This window comes from Peromyscus maniculatus, chromosome 5 (genome assembly GCF_049852395.1).
Source record: "Peromyscus maniculatus bairdii isolate BWxNUB_F1_BW_parent chromosome 5, HU_Pman_BW_mat_3.1, whole genome shotgun sequence".
Taxonomy (NCBI): Eukaryota; Metazoa; Chordata; class Mammalia; order Rodentia; family Cricetidae; genus Peromyscus; species Peromyscus maniculatus.
This window is the reverse complement of record NC_134856.1, coordinates 117,685,851-117,709,226: the sequence shown is the minus strand read 5'-3', so window position 1 is coordinate 117,709,226 and position 23,376 is coordinate 117,685,851. Positions and strand designations below refer to the sequence as shown.

The window sequence follows — 23,376 nt, the reverse complement described above, 5'->3', positions numbered from 1 at the left end:
ACAAAACAACACTAGTAGGTGCTCCTTCAGGGTATATGGTGGTAGCCACAGGTTCTCTGTCAGGTGTACAATACCAAGCATGAATTCCGCCCTGTGGAACAGGCCTTAAATCTGAAAGTAAGATAATTATCCCAATAACAATCATTTCGCTGTTGAACCAGTGAGCAGATCTTTGCAAGCTAGTTCTATTAGAGTTTGCAGGGTTCACCACTGTATGAGATGGTTAATTTTCTTCTACCCCAAAAGCCTGAAGAGCACCTTCTGGTACTATGAAAGCTAGTCAGCAAGGAAGAAGATTTCAAGTTAGTACCAGCTTGATTTCATCATGTCTTATGACCACATTGAGTAGTATCTTCACCAACAGAATCAGAGAGTCCGATTCTGCTGGGCAAGCAAGAGCAACAGCACTAGCTTGTATTGTCTGGGGGTTCTCTGAGGTCCCTCTGGTTAACAACTAGAAGGGAGGTATTCTGAATCTGGTGGTAGGATTTTTGTGTGAGAACCCATGGTTTATGGGAGGAACAGCATCCTATTTAGGGTAACTCCATTGTGTGTGTATGAGTGTGTGTGTGTGTGTGTGTGTGTGTGTGTGTGTGTGTGTGTGTGTGTGTGTGACAGAGACAGAGAGACAGAGGCAGAGACAGAGAGGGAACCTGACATAAAATAATAGGCTTCCACGTGTCTTTTCAAAGTCCCTTATTGTTCTTTATCCCTCCCCCAGCCTCCTGTGCCTTCTCTGCCACCCTCATTTAAGTCTTTCCCCCATTATCCTTCTTTACGCCTTCACACCACCCATGTTCTGCTATCCCTCTTCCCTTAAGATATTTCCTCTCTCCCACAACAGTCCCTTCTAGTTTCTGGCTTCTTCAAGTACTCCAAGTGAACCATAAAAAAAAATCTAAATATTAAAAGCTAGGTCCACCTGTGAGAAACAGTGCTCTGTGTTTATCTCTCTGGGTCTGGGTTACCTCACACAATATAATTTTTTCCAGTTCCTATATATTTAAACTTTGTCAATCAACAGAAGTATACTATAAAGTAATGTTTAAGATATGGTACAGCAAATACATCAGTCCGTAACATAATAGGTCACATACAGTGTGCACAGTAGCATGTGCAATGCTTTTGTAGGATGGGCAACATGGGAGCTTGCCTTATACTGACTGGCAAGGTGAGAAAGGCACTGTTGTAATACAGAACATCACCGTGAAACAGTAATTAGTTCAGCTTTAGTAATATGTGATTCCCATCATACATGCAATTAATCAAAATGTTGTTATACAACACATGGCTGTATACGCTCACATGCTTTTGTGTCTTCTTTCCTCCTGTATACCATTAAGTATTACATTGAGATTTGAGAAACTGTATCTTCAGAAAGCTGTCTACAGATTCCATTTTAATATAATAAATGGATGTTAGAAAGGGAGATCTTGTCTGAGATGGGGAGGGCATTGTTCTTTAAAGTTTCTAGAATATCACATTAGACTCTCTTCCTCTTTCTTCCACCCTGCTGGGATATCTCCAGTGAATACTTGTAGTCCATGTTCTAATCATACTGTCTGAGAGTGGAAAAAGAGGATTACACGTACTTCTTGGGAAATTAGCCAGAATGAGAAAGAAGTGGAGTATCATCTATACAAAAAACATAGGCTAAGATACTTTTCTTAAGGAAATTCCAGGTTCTGGTTTATCCTGAATTCTGTCTAAGAGAAACTCATCATCTACACCACTCATAGTTACCAAAAATAAAAAAAAAAATAGAAGCTAATAAAATATGTATCATCAAGGCTAATTTCATTAGATAGTTAATAAGATAGCTTTAAAACCTATTTAAAAATAAGCCAGGCGTCGGTGGCGCACGCCTTTAATCCCAGCACTCGGGAGGCAGAGCCAGGCGGATCTCTGTGAGTTCAAGGCCAGCCTGGGCTACCAAGTGAGCTCCAGGAAAGGCGCAAAGCTACACAGAGAAACCCTGTCTCGAAAAACCAAAAAACAAAAAACAAAAAAAACAAAACAAAACAAACAAACAAAAAAAAACCTATTTAAAAATAAAAGCTATAGATATCTTGTACGGAGCCTAGCCAGATAAGAACAGTACTGTTCACCTTCATGAAAGAAACTTCTCTTTGCCGTAGACAAGAGACCATTACAGAGAACCATATCTGGTCAAAATGCAGAGAACAAGTGATCCTGGGTGCCCAAGCCCAGCTGTTTCATTTACAGCATTACTGCTGCACCTAAGTCTCGGGGAACGTGGCAGAAGAGGGTTCAGAAAGACTGTAATCATCAGAAGACCAGAAAATCTGCTGTAAGATTGTGTCTCCTAAACATGGCGGGGGAGCTTCACCCGTGATGCCTCAACAATATGGCTGCCTAAAGATGACCTGAAAAAAGATAACACCAATAGACATGTAACACGGAAGAGGGGAACCTGATGGCCCCATCTGTCCACAGAAGCCACGGGTAGCCAAGGAATGCTGGGAACAGGAGAAGTGCTTATCCAACACCAAGTGATCAGATCTAAAATCATATACATATAAGTAATATTTAATTAATTGAGTTGATTATAGTCATATATATATATACTGCATGTATATATACTATATGTTATATATATATATTACAATTAAAGAAAAGGAGACTGATTTTGAGAGGGAAAAATGGGGGAAGTGATGGAGGATGGATTCAAGAGAGGAAAGGGAAGAGAAAAATGATGTGATTATATTTTAATTTTTAAGAATTAAAAAGAAAAAATAAACCCTTAAAAATTAAAAAATAAGAGCTATCAACTTCAGAATATTTATTCATAAACATCTCTATAATGCAAAATAGGAACTTTGGAACCTACTGAGACTGCTGCTGGAATGTTTTTAATCCTCTCTAATAATTATGGGAAAACTTGGCTGAATTTATTATAGAAAGTTTTTATACATTACAGTTATACAAATACATATCTTCAAAAATCCAATCTTTTCTTCATTTTCAACCAGGAAGGCAATTTCTAACTTGCTATGCCAGAAAACATGATGAAGTGAACAGGGTCTCATTTTCAATATGAATCTAGCGGGGGCGGGGCCGGGGTCTGCTCGCTGTGACAAATACAAGTTAATATGAATGTGTGCCACTTTCTTTCTTGATTCTTCTGAGCTTTGTTTTCATTTGGGTTGGTTTTTTTTTATTGAAAAAAACAAAAACAGAAATGATGAAAGGAGGAAAAAGATACCTGTGTGACCATCCCCTAATTTTCTAAGTTTCTTTTATTAAAATAGCTGTAAAATTGTTCTAATAAATGTTCAAGTTACCTGAGTTACATCTGCAATGTAACTCAAAGATTGAGTGAACTAATGAAGGGCATTTTCCCAGATGACTTGCTAAATAGACTCAGATTAAGTACTGCTTTTTCTGTAAAGAGCTGAGTTCTGAGCTGATGTTTAGTCAGTGTGTCCTACAAGAGCCACCCTGTCATTTAGAGCCAGTGTCCTTCCTATTTGGTGGCAGTAATTGGTGGGTAACTCATGTCTGTGTCAGAGAAGTTATTAATGATTTTGATAAATACACCGGCTTTGTGTTGGGCATCACAGCGCATCCCCAAGTCCACTCCCATATTTACCTTCCCCCTACCTGTGTCTCCTGTGACTCAAGAGAGTATATTGAAATTAACTTGTGAGTGAGTGTAGCAGATCCCTTGCCTCCACAGTATAAATTGGAATAGGCTCCTTCGTTATTTCTCGTTTTTCTTGGTGGATAACTGACATCTTTCATGGTATCCTCCACTAATCTCCCTCTCAGTGTTATCATGCAGACTATCAGGGCTTGTTCAGGGGGCTCCTAACAGGAAAGTACTAAGGCAACTGTGCTTAAAAAAGAAGGGCAAGCTGACTGGCTTCTGCCTCAGGGAGTATCCAAGTACTCCTTCCTGGTTTCAGCACTTCAGCAGCCCTAGCAGAGAACAGTTGCATTCTGAAGGAATCCAGTGTTCTCAGCTCTCAGCTTCATCAACTATTCCCCCATCCCTTTTCTGAACAATTTCATTCTGCCATCTCTCATCATCATATTTCCTAACGGCCAGGGTATTCCTCAATCTCAACTTTCATTTCCACTTTGAAGTGTCTTGTTTGATAATTCTGAGTCCGCCAAATTGTTCCCACTTGTTGCTCCCAATTTCCACGTCCTCCACCCCATTCCCATTGCATTCCATCTGCCACATTCCAGGTATGCTGTCATTTTTGTCACCTACATCATGTCTGTATTGGGAAATCAGCAGACCCAGGGGTCCTGGGCTAGCTCCATCTGCCACCCAAGCACAAATAATCTGCAAGGTATCCCAGTGCCGGCCTGCCTTCTAGCTGCTACCATTTTTACAAATGAAAGAATTCCAAACATCTGGCTTACAGTTGAAAATGCTCTGAAGTCTTTCTCTCAGGGCTTTCTCTGCATCTAATTTGTGCTCTCCTACAGCCTTAAAAAGCCACACAAACAAAATTATAAGCTCCTTTCTTCTGTTTTAAGAACTCTTTCTGTGAAACTTTTCTGGACAGATTGTAAATGTGCTGACCCTGATGAAGTATTTAAACAGCCAATGATGTTAGGAGGGAAGTTAGGCCATTAGCCAAGGCTATGGGGTGTTTAAATGGTTAGCTGTAGATGGACTTTTCTGTCCTGTCAGCCTGCTTCCCAATAACCACAAAGAGGCTTAATATTAATTATAAATGCTCAGCCAATAGCTCAGACTTGTTACTAGCTAACTCTTACATTTTAAATTAACCCATTTATATTAATCTACATTCTGCCATGTGGCATTACCTCTCTTTCATTTCGTACCTCCTATTTCCTCTCCATATCTGGCTGGAGACTCCTCTGACTCCACCCTCCTTCTTCCCAGTATCCTTAGTCTGGTTCTCTCACCTAAACTTACCCTGTCCAGCTATTGGCCAGTCAGTTTCCTTATTAAACCAATCACAGCAACATATATTCACACAGTATAAAGGAATATTCCACAATTAGCCAAGGCTATGGGGTATTTAAATGGTTAGACAAGGCTACAGAGTGTTTAAATGTAGGGTCCAAGGAAATGCTGAAGGCAGACCCCAGACTCAAATAGTATGCAAGAACAAAGAACATTTATTATACCACATGCCTGTGGGGGCATTCAGCTGTGCAAAATGGTGACGACTCCAAGAGGAGCCTTTAGGCTCTTTTTAAGCACAGCTAAGGGGAGTTTCGGGGTCAACCACATAATTGGTTAATCAAGCAGTAGTTACATTAGTATATTTCTAATTGGACCCATCTGCACAAGCGTGGACATAACTCAGAAGAGGGCTGCTGGGTTTGTCCTTGAGACACTGTGAGGCTGACTTAGACCCTCTGTGTTTGACTTGAACCCTGAATGTGAGGGCCTTCTAGACAAATGGCCCTTTGCTGGAAAAGACACCTGCTTGCTTGCCCTTCTCAGAGAAAAATTCAGTTGAGAAAGTGGGAGAATTCAACCTCTTCATAAACAGTTAGTCAAGGTAAAAGCTTGTTTGTTTAAAGTAACTACTTTGTTTTATTTGGACCCAAAATACATATGTCCAGGAAGTCCATTTTGGTCTCAGATACATCCTCTGCCCAACTGTCCTCCAGTCCATGGGCTCCTCACCTCTGGATAGGATCATCCTGGTGATAAGCTCAAGGCAGATCCTGAACTATGCTTTAACTTCAGATTTTTTTTTTTAAGTAGCCATCTTGAGATGTTGAGATGGCTTAATAGGTAAAGGCAGTTGCCACCAAGCCTGGCCACCTGAATTTGTTCCCCAGAACCTGAATGGTGTAGGGAGAGAACTGACTTCTATAATTTGCCCTCAGATCTCTAGTGCTCTCTCTCTCTCTCTCACACACACACACACACACACACACACACACACACACACACACACACACACAAACACACACACACAATGAAAAATTAAAATATTCATATTAATTTCTGGAAGGAAAGGTAATACATGCTTATTATTAAATGTTTTTTCATATGTTGCAAAGTGTAAAAGCAAGGATAACCCCCTTTCTAACTACCCAGAACACTTGTAATATTTTTAAAACATTCTTACATGTCTATGTACATTGCATGTATTTTTACTGCTGCATAGTGAAGTTTCAAAAACTTATTAGCTTAAATCAACATGTATTTTACCGTCAGGCAATTTTTGTGGGTTGGAAATTTGGCAAAGATCATCTGAAGCATTTGCTTAGATTCTCAAATGAGCACTCAGACTGTCTGCTGGGGCTATTGTCCAGTCTGATGCTCAAAGTCCTCTTCAAGCTCATCCAAACAATGATGATGGGCACATATCATCTGTGGTGCTCTGAAGCATTGCTTCTAAACATGAACATACCGCAGACGTTAATCGTGCCTACTTCAGGTTGAAGAATATGTGGTCACCTATTGGACAGCTTAGGTTATAGTTCTCAGCTTTCCCTTCTTGTAAATCATGCTAGGATGAATATTCCTAGGTCCTGATTTTTGCATTTATGCAATTGTTTTTTTGTGTATAAATTCTAAGCAAAAGGGTTTACTGGATCAAATGATAAACTAAATTAATGCTGATGTGGTCACTTATAAGAACATGAATGAGGGGTTACTTAAAGAAGGATAGATAGCTGGAAAGCAGGCACATCACCAAAAAGCCCGTCTCAACATGGGTAATGATGCAGGAAAGCTGGGACACTGAGCTCTTTGTCCAGCTGCAGGCAGCTCTACCAAACAGGGTCTCCTCTCCTCAGCCACTGACTGTTGCTTTCCTGATCCTTCCAAGGGACCTTACAAATCTCTTTAAATTTCACTAATTTTTCAAGCCTTGTAGATTTCATTAACTTTCTGACTTGTCTTATTTAGGGTTCATATGACTGTGATGAAACACCATGACCAAAGCAACTTGGGGAGGAAAGGATTGATTTGGCTTATGTATCACAGTCTGTTGAGGGAAAGCCAGGCAGGAACTCAAATGGCAAAAACCTGGAGGCAGGAGCTGATGCAGAGGCCATGGAGGGATGCTGCTCACTGGCTTGCTCCTCATAGCAGCACACTTATGAGCATCCTGCTCAATCCAGGAAGTAGCTACAACAAAGCCCTTGCCTTTGGAAAGGCCTCTCTGGATCCTGACTCCTAATCCTGCTGAGTTAACAGAATCCTTGAAAGGAGTCCAAAAGTCACTGCCTGTCACTATTTCTGTAGTATAGGAAGTGACCTCCAGCAGAGCTTGTCACCTCCATCATTTTGGCTTCCCTGAGAAGTTTCATCTCCATTAAACAACTCTAATGAAAGTTATTTTAATTACTGATTATTCCTTCTTTAGAAAGAGGCAATGTGGAAACTATACATACAACTTGGGGGTTTATAACTCTTTCAGTGTTATAGACTCTGAAGCTGTAGCAAGAACTCAGGTTTCAAATGAAAGATTTATGAAAGCATGAAACCATGAATCTTTTACTGTTATTACTATTATTGTTGTTGCTACCATAGGTTCACTGTATGAAACAATGTAGTGTGGCATTCCTATGTGGGCATATAAAGTATCTCGGTCATATCCCTGCTACTGCTGCGTGTTCTCCTCTTTCCCTCTCTCTTTTCTCATACTATGGTCCCCTTTTATTTTTGTTCTTTCCCTTCTACATTCCCAGTAAGGAAAAAACTAGGCAATGTTTATCTCTCTGAGTCTGGCTTATTTCACTCAATATGATAATCTCCAGTTCCATACATTCCCTGCAAAGAACATGATTTTCTTTCTTTGTAGCTAAATAAAACTACACTATAGGGCAGGGGTGTAACTCAGCAGCAGAGTGATTGCCTAACACGTTCATGACCCCAGCTTTGACCCCCAGCACTGCAAGCAATGAGGAAATAAAATGAGAAACTATTGTGCATATACACCTTGCAGATAGCCTCACAATTCTGCCAACCAACAAAGTGACTTTCCACCCAAGGTTTTGCTTTCTGTGAATTTAGTTACCCCCAATCAACCACAATCTAAAAATTAAATGGAAAACTCCAGAAATAAGCAATTTAGAATTAAAAATATTTCTTCTTTTTACTTTGTAAAGTATGTGTCTATATGTATATCTGCATATGGATTTGGGCACATAAGTACAGTACCTTCAGAGTCCCTAAGACTACATTGGATTCCCTGGAGCTCAAATTATAGGTGGTTGTGAGCCATTGAATGTGTCTTCTGCAAGGGCAACAAGTCTTCTTAATGGCTGACCCATCTCTCCAGTCCCTACAATTCATAATTTTTAAATTCCTTGTCAATCTGAATAACATGATGAAATCCCATACCACCTTGCCCCATCCTAGCCAGGATATAAATGACCACATTCATGCAAATTTTGTTGGCAGTGCATTTTTATATTTGTCTTATTGAAATATTTCATCCTAGGTATGGCTACATAGGAAAAACTACAGTATCTGTCAGATTTGGTCTTATCTGCAGTTCTAGGCATCCCTTAGAACACATGCCTCATGAATAAGAAGGTCCTCTGTACCCAGCACTTCCTTGTGGTAGACCTGGTTCCAGTGTGGAGAATGTATGAAAGAACAAAATAGATTCATGTACATAACTGCATTATTCACAATAATATTCACAGGAAATGGAGCCAGACTTGATGCCCATCAATATATGAATGGATAAAAACAGTGTAGACATATACAAAATGGAATTTTATTCAGCCATTAAGAAAAATGCAATCATGACATTTATAAGAAAAAATGGATAAAACTAGAAATTATTATATTAAGCAAAGTAACTCCAACTCCAAAAGATAAATGCTATATTTTCTCTCATGTTAAGATCCTAGAGTTTAAGAAATAATCCTACATTTTAGTTCATGTACATGTGGTGGGTATAGGTCATGACATGAGAAAGGAGGCTGTGGAAGGGGTATGGGTATGGAGGAAGGGGTAATAGCATGCATACCACATAGAAGCAGAGTGGAGGTCTTAGGGGAGGAGGAAAACAGAGAGAGTGGGTGGGGCTTGAGCATCAAGGGGCGTGGGGGAGGATCAACCAGATAATGCCATAGAACAGCCCATTGCTTCATGTGCTAATTAAAAAAGAGGGAATTCACACCTTCTAAAATCCCTGACAAAATCAAGATGAGAACAGAAGACTTAGGGAGATATCTGGACAGAGAAGGCTGAAGATAAGAAACAGCATGTTGGGAACCTGTATGTGTGTCCTAGACTGGGGAGTTAACAATTGGAGTAAATACATTCGGGATGAACAAGTGCTTCAGATCCTAAGTGTAGCACAGAGACTCTAGTTAGTAATAATGCAGTGTATGCCATGCAATTGCTCTGAGAATGTGTTTCAAATGTTAGTGTTTACAACAGGAATGTACAATAAAAAAAAATCACACTTGGATCCGGTAAGATGACTCAGCAGTCAAGAGAAGGTGCTGTGGTGCAGAGGACCTGAGTTCAGTTCCAGCACCCATGCCTGGTAGCTCACAACTACCTGTAATCCACCTCTAGGGCGTCCAACACCCCATTCTGAGTGTTTCAGGCATAGCACTCACATGTACAGACCCATTCATACATATGTACATACACATACATATACATGTAAATTTTTACAGGGCTGGAGACACTCGTCAGGAGTTAAGAACACTGGTTGCTCTTCCAATAGACCTGGGTTGGATTCCCAACAACTACATGTTTACTAAAAATAGTGTCTGTAACTCTAGCTATAGGGAATATGAAGCCCACCTGTGGCCTCCACAGGCATCAGGCATACATGCAGACAAAACATACACACATAAAAATAAAATACATTTTTAAAAGTTTAAAATATATTTGAAATCACATTGAATCCCACAAATGTATATTCAGTGTGTAGTATTTATTATCATTATTTGATGATTTAAAATTTTTTAAAAAGAGATGTTAGTGGAAGTTTGTCAGGCTAAAGGGAAAAGATATCATGTGGAAATTTTGATCCTCAGAATTGTGTGGGAATTGCATCAAAAAAAAAAAGGCAAAGTATTTGAAAACAGAGACAAGTTTTTTCCCTTTCCACTAAGCACCTCTATCATCCATTTAAATATTTAAAACAAAAAATTTAAATACCTGTAAACATAGCCTCTTTCACGGGGGATTTAGGGTAGAGCAGATCAGGATGTATGCTGGATAGAGAACTCTCTCAGGCTTCCCCATATACCCAGAGTACAGAAAACTGACCACCCTATGAACAGAGTCCCTATGACAATGTATGGGGCTTCCTCTCCCACTGCTCAGGGCCAGCTGGCTGCTAAGCCACTGCCCTGCCACTCACTGCCAAAGCCCAACCATGGGAGTACTCCTTCCAACCAGTCTCCCTCACCCTGGGAGGCGACTTTCTGTTCCCATACACAGCATCTTAGCAGTAAGAGAAACTGGAAGCCAGACCTCATGGGTAAGCAATTAGGTGATAGACTGAGAGGCAACTCTCCCCACCTCCTGGCCATTTGAAAAGAAATATTATCTTCAAAGAAATGTCTTTGCCTGAGATCTGAAATGCAGAGAGTATTTTTCTTGTCCCGGGCTAACCTTGCCAAGGAGATTTGCATTTAAATAAGGATAATTTGGATCCTAGTCATCTCATGGGGACAGGGAGAGCCATGGAGGAAGCAGGGTACTGCCCACTCTGCTGTTTTCCTTGGTCCCTCTGCCTCTCTTCTGGAATTAGACAAGCAAGGTACCGCACACACACAGTGACCTTCCTGAGACATACGCTCTTCTCTGGTGGGATCCTACCTCCTGCTCCTGCTCAGAGACCACACACTGTGGTCCTTATCACATCCTCACTGCCCTGCAGACCTGATAGCGCTTCCCACACTTGTCCCACAGACTGCTCCTGGCCTGTCCCTTGACCCTTGTTATTTGAGATCCTTACTCCCACTTCCTCCCCAACAGTAGAAGAGCCAATGGGTAGGAAGTAGGAGTATATTGGTCCCCCTAATGCTAAATACTTAAAGCAGTCTTCCTGGTGTTGGGTTGTGTTATATAATAGCCCCTGACTTGTCCTTTTTCTTCTCCCCTTCACAGCTTAGATCTCTCTTCTGGAATACAGTCCTGCCCTCTGTTCCTTCTTAACCAATGGGATTTTTGCCTCACTCTCCTACCCATGAACACTCCAGCTATCTCTTCATCAAATCCAGAGTGTCACATGTATGAACAAAAGTACCCCTGGGAGGTTAACTCTTGGATTTCCCATAGGCAAGCAAGTGCCTGGAGTCCAGATTGAGCTAATCACCCACGATCCCCACCACTGCCGATATAAACTTTGCTCTTTTGCTTCTTCACTCTGTCAGAACATGAGTCTTCCTTGGGGTTTGGGATGTAGCTCAGTTTGTAGAATACTTACCTAGCATGCATGAAGCCCCAGATTCAGTCCCCATGAGTGATGACACTGGCTTATAGTCCCATCATTCCAGAGGTGAAGTAATCCTCCACTATATAGAGAGTTCACCAATGCACTGGGGTTGCCCCTTCAGATGGGTTTCTACCTCCCATGGTGATGACTCTTTGCGGTAGATACTTTGTGGAAACATTGTAGATTACTATAGCCTTTATGCGTGGGTAGGAACTCGGCCAAATCTGAAGACTGGCCCGTCTTCCACAAATACCAGTTTGCAAATTTTACTCTACTTCTCAAATTATTTTCAATAGCTGCTCATAAGAATAAAGCACAGATATTAATTTGATTCAAAACATCTCACAGTTTTCCCATCCAACAGTTCAGTACTTAGGAGCATTGACTTCAAAGCTCTACCATTGATGGCCTGTGTGATGTAAGGCTAGGCTCACTTCAGCTTCCTCTCCTTCAGATAGGGGGTAGGGATGTGGGGAGGTAGTTATGATAGAATTCACAGGGTTTAGAGACAGACTGTCAGGTGTGTAAAGATACATAAAGATGTTTAGGATTTAGGGATTATGTTAGAGGTAATTGTTAGTTGCCCCACAACTCTGATGGGTTTTTAGTACCCCAGACATACTGTGGCCAGTAGTTTCTGCCCTCTGGCTTTTCTCAAGGCTCTGAGATCAGCTGTCTGTCACTCAGTGATCCTATGGCACCACCAGTGAATTTCTATCTTAGCACATGTCACTTTCATTAATTATGTTTAAAAACCTGAGTTCCTTTGTTTGAGCACTTATATAAGCTAAGCCTTGTTCTAAATACATCCATATATTCTCTTAATTAAACCTTGCCATATATATATATATATATATATATATACATATATATATATATATACATATATATATATATGTATGTATAACATGTTTTAATAAGTGGCAAGTGATATATATGTTGTTATTCCTTGTAGATTGTAAGGTTCTTTAGGAGAGGTTCTACAATTCATATCCTAATCATCTTTGACTCTTCAAGCCTCAGAAAGGAACTCTGTGAATTGTGGGTATGTGATTAGGTTAGGATCTCTTCATTGACCCAATCAGAAATGGCTAGAATTGAGAGAGAGCTAGGAGCATGTACACACTACTGACACTGAAGGACATTTCAGGAGGATGGATGATGGCTGGGTCTGAAACCATCAGTGCTATAAACAGAAGCTGCAATAGCCACCATTAAATCCTTAGTACTATATGAACATTTTCTATTGTGCTCACAGGTTAATGTGTTCTCGTTTGATTCTCTGCTGTCATATAATCTCAGGTCTTTCCAAGGACATAATAATACAATTCATGATGACATTTCATTCTGTGTTCTTGTTTCAGGGGTCATATGCAAGGTTCTGAGGGAGTTTTAAAAGGCCTTACCTCATGGGGTGCCTGCTTTTGGTGAAGGGTAAAGAGACACTTACCCCTGTGGCCTTTTCTTCTCATTGAACAGCAAATGCAAATTGCCACAGATTTAGAGAATTATAATCAGCAGTTAATGTTATCGTTACTAAGACGATAGTCTAAGACCATAAACACAAATAAGTGTTGCTAAATTGCTACAGAATATGCTTTGTATAAATTGAAGCCATGCAAAAGAAAGCCAGAGATAAATATTTTCCCTTCATCTGACATTTCTTCCCTGCCTTTGAACATCGTAAACTCTGTCTCAGAGGATGGTTTGATCAAAACTATAACATTTTATCTGGATGACCTTGAAGCCGATTTTAGCAGAGGAAAGCAAGCAACAGACAGTCATCTCAGGGACCCCAAAGGATGCACCACAAACTCCAATCAGGAGACCCAGGCAGCCTCCAAAGCCCTAGACTTAGCCTGATCTATCCCAGTGATCGTAGCATAGAATGGAGGTCACTCTTTGATTGTTTGGAAATCAGAGTGTTACAGGAAGTGGAACTTCTGGATTGTCTTCTTAGGAACTACCACTGTTGGAATGAGGCTTGGATGACAAGACCTGATCTTCCTGTTGGATTCGGAGGCTGGCAAGCTGTGGACAGCACACCCCAGGAAAACAGTGATGGTAAGCCTGCCTCTTCCCTATTCATTTCACTGCTCATTTTGATGTGTGGGTAGCACACTCATTAGGAACCAACACTGGAAATGTGCTTGCTGGGCATGCATACAGGATTAACTGCCTGTCAATCAAGTTTCACTTCATTTCAATAGTCAGTTTTACCCTGATTGTTTTACAACTTTTGGAAAAGAATATAACTTATATAATTCATCTAGTCTTGCTTTGATAAGCAGTTTTGAAGACAAGGGCAAAAAAAATCTGGGTAAGCATTTTTACTAGGCTATAAAACATACTTCAGTCCTCCCTGATCTACAATGATGAGGAGGTAAAAGACTAGAGAGAAAATAAAGACATTGAAAGATAATTATAAATCACCTATTAAATTGTTGTTCTTCCAAAGCCTCATGTCTTATGTTCTGCGGTCTCCTTCAAAACTTGAGTGGGTAGATATTTGTCTTCTAACTTTCCAACCCTGCTAATCAGGAGCAGCTGTGACAACCCCAGATATTTATAGAATCACACTTTTTAAAATATGATGATAAACACCGAAGAACTGCAAGTCCCAGGTGCATCCACCTCTTTCTTCTGATGTTGGTCTGAGACAGTAATGTTGTAAGTCTTCATAGATATGAAAGCATTCAGTCCATAGTCACAATGATGCCATGCTGGGATGCTGGATTTTATGGAGAAAGCATCATGCTATCTGCTGTTCTGGACTTTATAGTACAAGGAGACTCAAAGAACTACAGCAGCTGATCTCTTAGAAAAGGTGAATAGATGGCTGAAATTTAATGGATCTTAGAAACATGAACATGAGCGTGCCAAATGTTAAATAAGGAGCAATAGGCATGGTTGGTGTCCAAACTTTGCAACTAAACCTGACAAATGGCATAAACAAAAAAACAGTCAAAGTAAGATCAATACAACTACTAAGGATGTATCAGGGACAGTCTCACTTGGGTTCCTGTTGCCGTGATAAACATCATGACCAAAAGTAACTTGGGGTAGAAAAGATGTATTTCAGCTCACAGACACAGTCCATCATGAAGGGAAGTCAGGGTAGGTGCTCAAGGTGGCTTGCTCAGTCTGCTTTCTTATATAACCCATAACCGCCTAGCCAGGGATGGTACCATGTACAGTGAACTCAGTGCTCTGACATCAATCACTGATCAAGAAAATGCCCCCACAGACTTGCCTACAGGTCAGCCTGATGGAGAATTTTCTCAATTGAGCTTTTCTTCCCCCCAAATGACTCTAGCTTGTGCCTGTGCCGAGTTGACAAAAACTACCCAGAATAATTTGAAAAGGGATAAACAGATTAGTGTGTGTGTTTGTAGTCAGCAGAATAGAATTAGGAATAGTGTTGACCCAATATTCTTTTCCTGGCCTTTAGATTTGGGATTGAGTTAGCATTTCTAGAAGAACTCTTTTAATCATACATATTAGTCACCTGTCTTCTGTAGCCCATGAGAACATTTAGGCAAAGTCACTGGTGAGGCTGAGGAGCGCTGGTGTCTGTAGAGCCCTGGCAGTGCTGTGTGCTGTCCTGGAGGTGGGCAGAATTGGAAACAACAAATTCACACCGCCTTCCTCTTGGTTGTGCACTACAGGCATGTACCGCTGTGGCCCCGCCTCTGTTCAAGCCGTTAAGCACGGCCACGTCTGCTTCCAGTTTGATGCCCCATTTGTTTTTGCAGAGGTAAGTGGAAAGCTGGAGGAAAGTGTCATTTTCCACCACAGCCTCTTAACACATCAAAGAGTTAGATACCAGGTTGTTATTTCTCGATTTCCCAGGTACATGGTGTATGCTTCCTGTCAACCAGACATCCTTCCATCCTCAGGTTCTTAATGCTAAATGCAATTCCTACTTAACACTTTCTTGCCTTGAAGTCTTGGGATTGTTTTTCTACTAAAAGCAAGAGATTTACCAAAACCGAGTTCAGTTCTGGATACTTGATGAACTGGCATCATTCAACTAAAACTTGGCAAAAGCAATAGCCACAGCAGCAGTAGCAGCAGCTAAAAAGAGAAAGAAGGGTATAAAGAGCTACTCAAGTAGAGAAATTCGGGCCACTTAATAGGTTGATAAGATGTTAAGTAAAGGGTCTAAGATTCCAGAACAACAGGCAGGAGCTAGAAGGACAGGAAACAGCTAATTAAATCAATGGAAACGACATCAGGTAAAAGAGAAGACTGGAAGTCTCTAGGGGAGTGAGGGTATTTGAAAGGCTGAGATGTGGGATTCCCTTGAGATATATTTACAGCAATCGGCACTGGAATGGGACCCATCCTGTATCCATCTCTTTCTGTACTCTGCCGGCTGTTTGATGCTCACAGCAGCCCTTTTAAAATGAGTATTGCAAGTCTCCCCACTCAACAGAAAAGAAAATCAAGGCAAAGAAAAGCAGAGTGCCTAATATCTTTGCCCCAGTAATTTAGCTAGTAAAAAGGAATGCTGAATTTTGAAACCAGGTGGGCACCTGAGTTTAGGCCAGCAGCCACTCTGGAAATTTAATATTAACTCACATCAAGGAAGGCTATAGGGAGCTCAGAGGCCCAGGTCCTTGAGATGTATAGCCTCAGAGGGGACTATGTTAGTAAACCCATCCACAGGGTGGTAGTTAAATGTGACAATACAAAGAACACATGAAAGTAACTGTTGTATGAGCAATAAGATTGCTTTTGTGCATAGAGATGCATTCATTGAGAAAATGGAGCTAGGAACTGAAGGACAGAAAAGACCTCAATACTCTAAGGCAGGAAGTGACCTGGCAACCAGGATTCCCTGTGTAAATACAGATGACCCCTGACCCAGGATAACTCCACTTACAATCTTTAAAGTTTGTAATGGTGCAAAGAAATACAAATTCAACAGAAACCGCACTTTGGATTTTGAATTTGGATTTCTTCCTTGGATCTAACATAAAGATCCTCTCAGATGATACTGGGTGGCAGCAGGCTGCAGTTTCCAGTCACCAGATAACCATAGGGAAAATAGCAGACACCCTACAGTGTGCCCTGACACTCAGCTAAGATGTTCTGTAGGGGAGGTATATGGAATGCATTTTCATCTTATCACATCTTCAATTTACAATGAGTCTAGTCAAACTATAATCTCACCCAAAGCCAAAGAGCATCTTATGGCTATAGTCCTAAGAGCAGAGTGCTGCAGGGTCACAGGGAAAGGAGCAATGGTTAATGCCTATTCAGACAAAGGAGTCTAGAGGGAGGTCAGAAGGGCCCAGTGAGCTGGCTCAGTGGGTAAAGTCACTTGCTGCCAAGCCTGACGGCTTGAGTTCAGTCTCTGGGACCCACAGAGCAAGAACCAACTCCCACAAGTTGTCCTTTGACCTCTACATGCACAACATGGTGCACACATTAAAAAAAATAAATTTGAAAGAAAAGAAGTTGGGGGGGGAGAAATTTTAGACAGAGGGATGACATGATCATCCAAGTGCTATGTGTGGACAGCTAACAGCTCTGCAGAGTCGCCAGCATGCTAATGATGTATCAGGGTGTCAAACAAAGGTAAAGGCTAAAGGCCTATGTGAGGATCTTCACATCTTGAGAAATTTAATCCCTTATTCTATAGGCTAGGGAGCACTATCAATGCCAAAGGCATCAGCCAGGGCACTGACAGCCTGCAGAACATGGGTTGGCTGGAACTGTCACTGAAGATAGAGGACCTACCTGAGAAATTGGATTCTCTCTCCATGGGGGAGATGGGCAGGGCTTGATGTTACTCTAAGCGAAATAGGAACACACCTGACAAAAATATCTTCAAGGAAGAGCAATTTTGGGGGGTTTGTGGTTGGAGGGGGGACAGTGCATTACGATGTGGAAGGTATGGCAGCAGAAGCAGAAACGTGAAGCAACTGGCTGCCTTACCTCAGGAAGTGTACTGGAAGCAGGGTTGGCCTGCCCTGAGCAGCTCACTTCCTCCAGCTGGACCCAGCTCCTGAAAGTTCCACAGCCTCCCCAAACCATGCCGCCAGCTGGGAACCTAGTGTTCAAACACATGATCCCGTGAGGCACACTCTCATTCAAAGCATAACAAACCCGAGCTAGACAAGTAGCAGTCACCAGGAAAGGAGGGAGAGTATTGAAAAGTACGTGGGAAGTAAGTGTCAGCATTCAGACGGCAGAAATCACAGATGTGAAACACACAGAAAGAATACACTGTACCTGCCAGTGCGGTTTCTAGACGCCTCGGGAGACCAGCCTCACTGTGCTAGGAGTTTTATCCATTTGATTTCACTTTGGCATTTGAAAATTCGTACAAACCTCCCCTGCTGTCATCTCACAGTTTATGACACTCTGAGAATCTCTTAATGGGAGATCACTCTGAAACCCATGAAGCTTTATTTTTATATTTTTATTGTGCTTTATTGCTACAAAGAAGGAGAGAGGCCGGCCTCCTCGCAGTAGTGAAGGGCCTAATAGCTGTTAATGCAAGCGCTTTTTGCTGTTATTAAATATAGATCAGGGTGTTGGGAATGTCATCAGGATTTGCAGATAATTGCCCTCTCTAGCTGCAGCCGAGGCTTCTTTGTCGGAGGGCGCAGGCTATTGCTTTAGCTTGGGCTGAATTCCAGGTCCAAGCTATCTGGCAGAGATATATGAGCTGCCTAAAAGCATATGAGGTTTCTTCTCTCGGGGGTGCTCGCCAGGACCCCATCGGGGTAGCAGATGACTTTAGTATGAGTCTCTGTGACTCAGGTCGAAGCTGACGCTCCATCCCTTCCTCCACCTGTGTGTCACACTTCCTCTTCCTGCCCGAGGGATGTCAGCTGGTGGCCTATTGTTGCCTCAGCACACTGACATCCTGGCCATTCCTTACCAGCTTCCAGGCCATCCAGCTCATTGATTGCCAGCTTTTCTAGGACTTTCCTTGGCCTCTGAGTGAAAACGGAGCCTAAAAGAGGAAAGAGACATGGAAAATGTCCTCCCTTTTCTTCTCCCCTACTTTACATAGAAAGGTACAGAAGGGAGGACATTGAGCATCCACACCTGGGATTCTCTGCCCCTCGCTCCACATGCTTGCTTCACATCATTGAGTTCCCTCAGGTCCAAAGACTCAGGCGCCACCTCTCTCCCCAGAACAGCATGGCTCAGGGCTTCTGAAGAGGTAAATGGAGAGTAGACCGGCGTTCAGCCTGAAGCCATCTGAGTTCCAATGTTCACCTACCTCAGTGGTTCTCAGTAAAGAATTGCTTCTTGGGAAAGATCATTCTCGTCTACCTCCACTTCCTCCAGTGGACCTTGCCTCACCCCAAATGGACATACATACAGTAATGCACATACATGTACATACACTTGTGAGTCACATACACACACACCCTTCACATACCACATGCTACATACATACATGCACACACACACACACATGCATTCATGGACAAGTGTGGTTTACACACATACTATACATATACATGCACACCACTGAGTCTCAAATATACATACACAACACATACACAAACCATACAACACACATTCATGGACACACACACACACCATCTGATATAGAAGCTCCGTGAAGATAGGGTCTCCTGTGTTCTCAACAGTAGAAGCAATATCTGCGGCAATGAATGAATGAATACACACACACATACAGCAAACAGAGAATGCTGGTAGGAACAGCATCTTGGAGATGAGGTCCCAGCTTGTGCTGTGAGTCCTTGTGGGGGACAAGAACATGTGTGACCTGCCGAGAGCACCCACAGAGCAGGTCCAGCCTCCCATACTCACAAGCTACAAATGGCAAGTACAGGGTGAGTGTTTAACAGCTGTGCCAGGAGGCCCCTGGTTGAGCAGGAATCCAGGGCCTCATTATTTCTCTTTGGGGCCTACAGCAAGCTTGTTTCCACCAATAAATAGACCAAACAAAGAGATCTTGTCCTTGGGTCCTGAGCTCTAGAAGGCATCTCCATCCCCAGCAGCAAAGAACATGGAGGGCACCACGCTGTGGGCACCAGCAACAAGTTTGCAAAGACCCTCTAGCCTACCAAGGGTCTAGCCCACCTCCCTGAGCCCTCAGGACCTGACAGACAACACAACATGCACAGGAAGCACCCTGTCTGACCAGAGGCAAAAGTGCCATGCTGTAAAGGTAGCATCAATCAGCTGTCACAGCAGGAGCCTGGCTCTATGTGGCCACAGTCTCTTGGAGTACAGAGGAGGGACTAAGGTATTCACTAAGACGGATTCCATTCAGAACAAACAAGAACCAAGACCGGCCACAAACAGAGGCTTCACACACCAGGTGTAGATACCTACCTGTAATCCCAGCCCCCAGGAGGCTAAGGCCAAATCAGAAGCCAGTCCGGCCTCTATAGTGAGTTCTAGGCCAAACTGAGTTATACAAGGATAACTTGTGCAAAAACGAACACCAGAAGCTGCCAAGATGGCTTGGTGAGTAAAGATGCTTGCTGCCAAGTCTGACAACCTGAGTTCAATCCCAGGAACCACATGGTGGAAGGCAAGAACTGACTCCTGTAGGTGTCCTCTGACCTCCACACCTGCCACTCTCACACATGAACAAAAAAGTAAATAACTGTTAAAAAACAAACATCAAAATATGTGTGCAAAGAGACCTTTCACAAGCAGTACTGATCTACCAACCAACCCCTCTATCAAAGATACTATCCATCCCATGTTCAGAGAAAATAGCACAGCCTGAAGCCATCATTCACTGCAGTGTACCTGTTTGTAACTACTGCTCCAGCCTCAGCAGTTGGCTGCAGCTACGGCCTATCACCTGCATCTTTTTGAGGACCTAGATCATCTTTAAACATGGATACAGAACTGGCGCACCAACAGCTGGACTGAAAGCATGCTGCAGTCACTGTGCCTCCACCTCCCACCCCTGGTACACATTATAGAAACGCCATCTCAGCCACATGCTACTCCTGTCCTCTTCCCACAAGGGACAGTGTTGATCGGCTGGCCTGAGGTTTCAGCCATGGAGAAGGAGAGACCAGGACTTAGTCACTTCACATTTGACCTCATCCTCCTGGGAAGCTGTGAGCCACGACAAGGATTTTGATAAGGGGGATGTTTGTCATCAGTGTTCTGGGAGCTTGAAAGGAGGGGAGCAGCTGCCATGCTTGTGTTGTCTCTACAAAAAGGGATGCTAGCATTCTCAGGAAGCTCATTTAAACGTCCCCAAAGGACAAACATTTCTTAGGTAGTCGTCGGTCCTTTCTTGCTCTACTTGTGGATGTCACATCTCAGTCTTGCATTTCATCAACCCCCCAAGCATGGTAGTGCCTAGGTGGGAGAGGAAGTATACAATGATGTTCAAGGGGATAGGGCCAGCCCAGGGCAAAGTTGAAGGGGATGAGGTCAAGGGCAGTTTAGGGTGAAGGTCAAGGATGGGCCATGGAATACTAGCCCAAAGTGAAGGTCAAAGAGACATGCTGTTGACCAGCAAAAAGTGAAGATCTAGTGGAATAGGCTGTGGAGCAGCCAAGGTAAAGATTAGGAGAATGGGCTATGGGTTGGCTCAGAGACTGTAGCTATACATGCCCACAAAACTTCATTTGCCCTGATGAGTCTCCATATGTCTTATGTAGCAAATAGAATAATACAGACTTTGTAAGATTGATATTCGAGGCCTACTTTATCAACTACAAGGTATCTTGAAACACTGTGGGCATTTACCCAGTGCTGACTACATCCTCCTTAGCAGAGGCCAGATTCATGTAAATTCAGAACATTTTGCAAGGAAGTGTGAAAAGTTGTTCTCTTTAATCTCAAATTTTAAAGTTGGGAGAACACCATCATGTTCCCACCACTCTCCCATAATGGCCATGCCAGTTCTAGTCAATTAGAAACTTTCCAAGTCATGTTCACACAGATCTTATCTCATTCTGGACTAAAAGATTCCTATGAAACTAACAGGGCAGGAAGGATGGGTTTTCATGTTATAGAAACCAGAACTGAAATTCACGGAGGTTAACATGGCTTCCTGCAGGGCCACAACCAGTGTCGGAGCCCAGGCTTCCCATGGCTAATCCAGCATCTCTCTGGAACTTGAGGGTCTTTTCACCTGTCTATCTTCTGCCTTCCTCCCCTTGTTCTTCAGCTCATAGGCTCCTATGCATCTTGTGCATGTCAACCTGTCACTCTCTGGCCAGCTCCACACTACTCCATGCACCCTCAAAGAACTGTGGAGTTGCTTATTGCACTGTATTCTGGAAGTTCTCAGGCCTGGATACTCACTAGGATCATCTGAGACCACTTTAAAATATAATATATTTAGAATGCCACCCAAGCCTCCTTACTAAGACATCTACCTGTTTATAAGTCTCCCACACACACTCAGATGATTCCAACTCCCCAGTCTCCCCTATCACAGTGTCAACTCTGAAATGGAAGGACCAGATCTATTTTGCTCAACATTAGGGCTCTGGCACTTTGGACACTATCTGAGAAAGCTATTAAATAATACATAATTATCGATAACATTTACTGAGTGTTACCTCGATGCCAGGCACTATGGTAAGTAGTTCACGTGCATTTTATTTCAGTTAATTCTGCCAGTAATCCTGTGAGGAAGGTGCTTTTATTACCTCACTTAAAGGAGCAGGAGCTAAGCTGGGAGGGGCTGGGAAAACATCCACTAACTACACCCATGACCGTTGGCAGTGTTTCTGTTTCCCACGTGATGCCCTGGTAATAAACAGAACTCCAAAACAGAGAGTCTGAGCACCCCAACAGGGGCCTGGGAAATCAGCTTTCAGACACATGTGTCACCGCCTCTAGAAAGCACAATGGGACACAGAACCTTGGAAGAGCGTGGGTTCAGCTTCATCCCAGGATTCATCACTGTCTCCAGTTTCTACTAACAGCCTAGTTTAGATGCTGAATCACCAGAAATTGTCTAAGTTCCTCCTGGGTGGTTTAATTATAGTTTTCGATTAAAATATGTTTTGCTACAAGTAACACAGTTAATATGACTGAAACAGACAAGAATTTATTCTTATTTAAGAAATCCTGAAGTTGGCAGTCCAAGCTTGGTCCCTCTGAATGGCTCATGGGGCCAGCAAGTTTCTTGTGTCTGACCAAGCTTTTCTTCACTGTCCGGGGTAGACAACAGCTCTAGGCAGTATGTCACTCCCCAGGAAGCCATCTAAGGAGTGTCTGAGGAGGGCAGACTCTGCCATGTCCCTCTCTCCTTTTGTTAGAGGTCAGAGTTCTTCCCAGGAAGCCACTTACCTGACTTCCTTCCCTCCTACAAATAGATTACACAGCCTTTGCTGATTTAGCAGCATCCGGGAAAGTAAGAAGTGAGCACCATGCTTCCAGTTTCCCCAAACAGGGTTGAATTTACCAGAAGAGAAAGGAAAAGAAAGAAAGAAATGTCCGATGATGAGACAACCGATAACGCCTGCCTCAGATGTTCTCCCTTCATTCATGACTGATCCAAAGAGGATTCCTCTTCAGAACTTTTTAAATTCTTTCTTTATTTAGCCATTTATTTTTATCTATTTATTTATTTGTTTGTATATGTATGTGAGAGAGACAGACAGAGATGAGGGTGAGGACATAGGCATGCCATGGCAAGTATATGGCAATCAGAGGATTCTGTGGAATTGGTTCTGTCCTGGCATCTTTACATGGGATCTGAGAATCAGACTCAGGTGGTCTGGCTTGAGTGGCAAGCACTTTTGCTGGCAGAGCCATATCTCTGGCCCCAGAAGGTTTCTAAAAGGAGCTCGCCTGCTGGCTTGACTTCAGTTGAAGAAAGGAACACACCAAGTCTAGGGTCTGAATGTCTACAATACGAACATGAACGATTTTGGAGACAAGAAATTTGCTTTGTTTTTTCCTAATTGAGACATGATGTTTGTGCATCTCTATGTGGTTTGAGATGGCAATGTGTGATGTCAAATGATATTAATCCCAGCTCTTCAGTCATTTTATG

General features: G+C 42.5%; 1 protein-coding gene across 1 annotated transcript in view; it reads left to right on the top strand.

Annotated features, from left to right (window-relative positions):
* F13a1 (coagulation factor XIII A chain) overlaps positions 1-23,376 on the top strand; it is a 163,024-nt gene that overhangs the window by 101,359 nt on the left and 38,289 nt on the right. The window contains exons 9-10 of the mRNA XM_006972773.4: positions 13,351-13,454; positions 15,059-15,147. Coding sequence (XP_006972835.2) covers positions 13,351-13,454; positions 15,059-15,147 — 193 coding nt within the window. The remainder of the gene's footprint in view (positions 1-13,350; positions 13,455-15,058; positions 15,148-23,376) is intronic.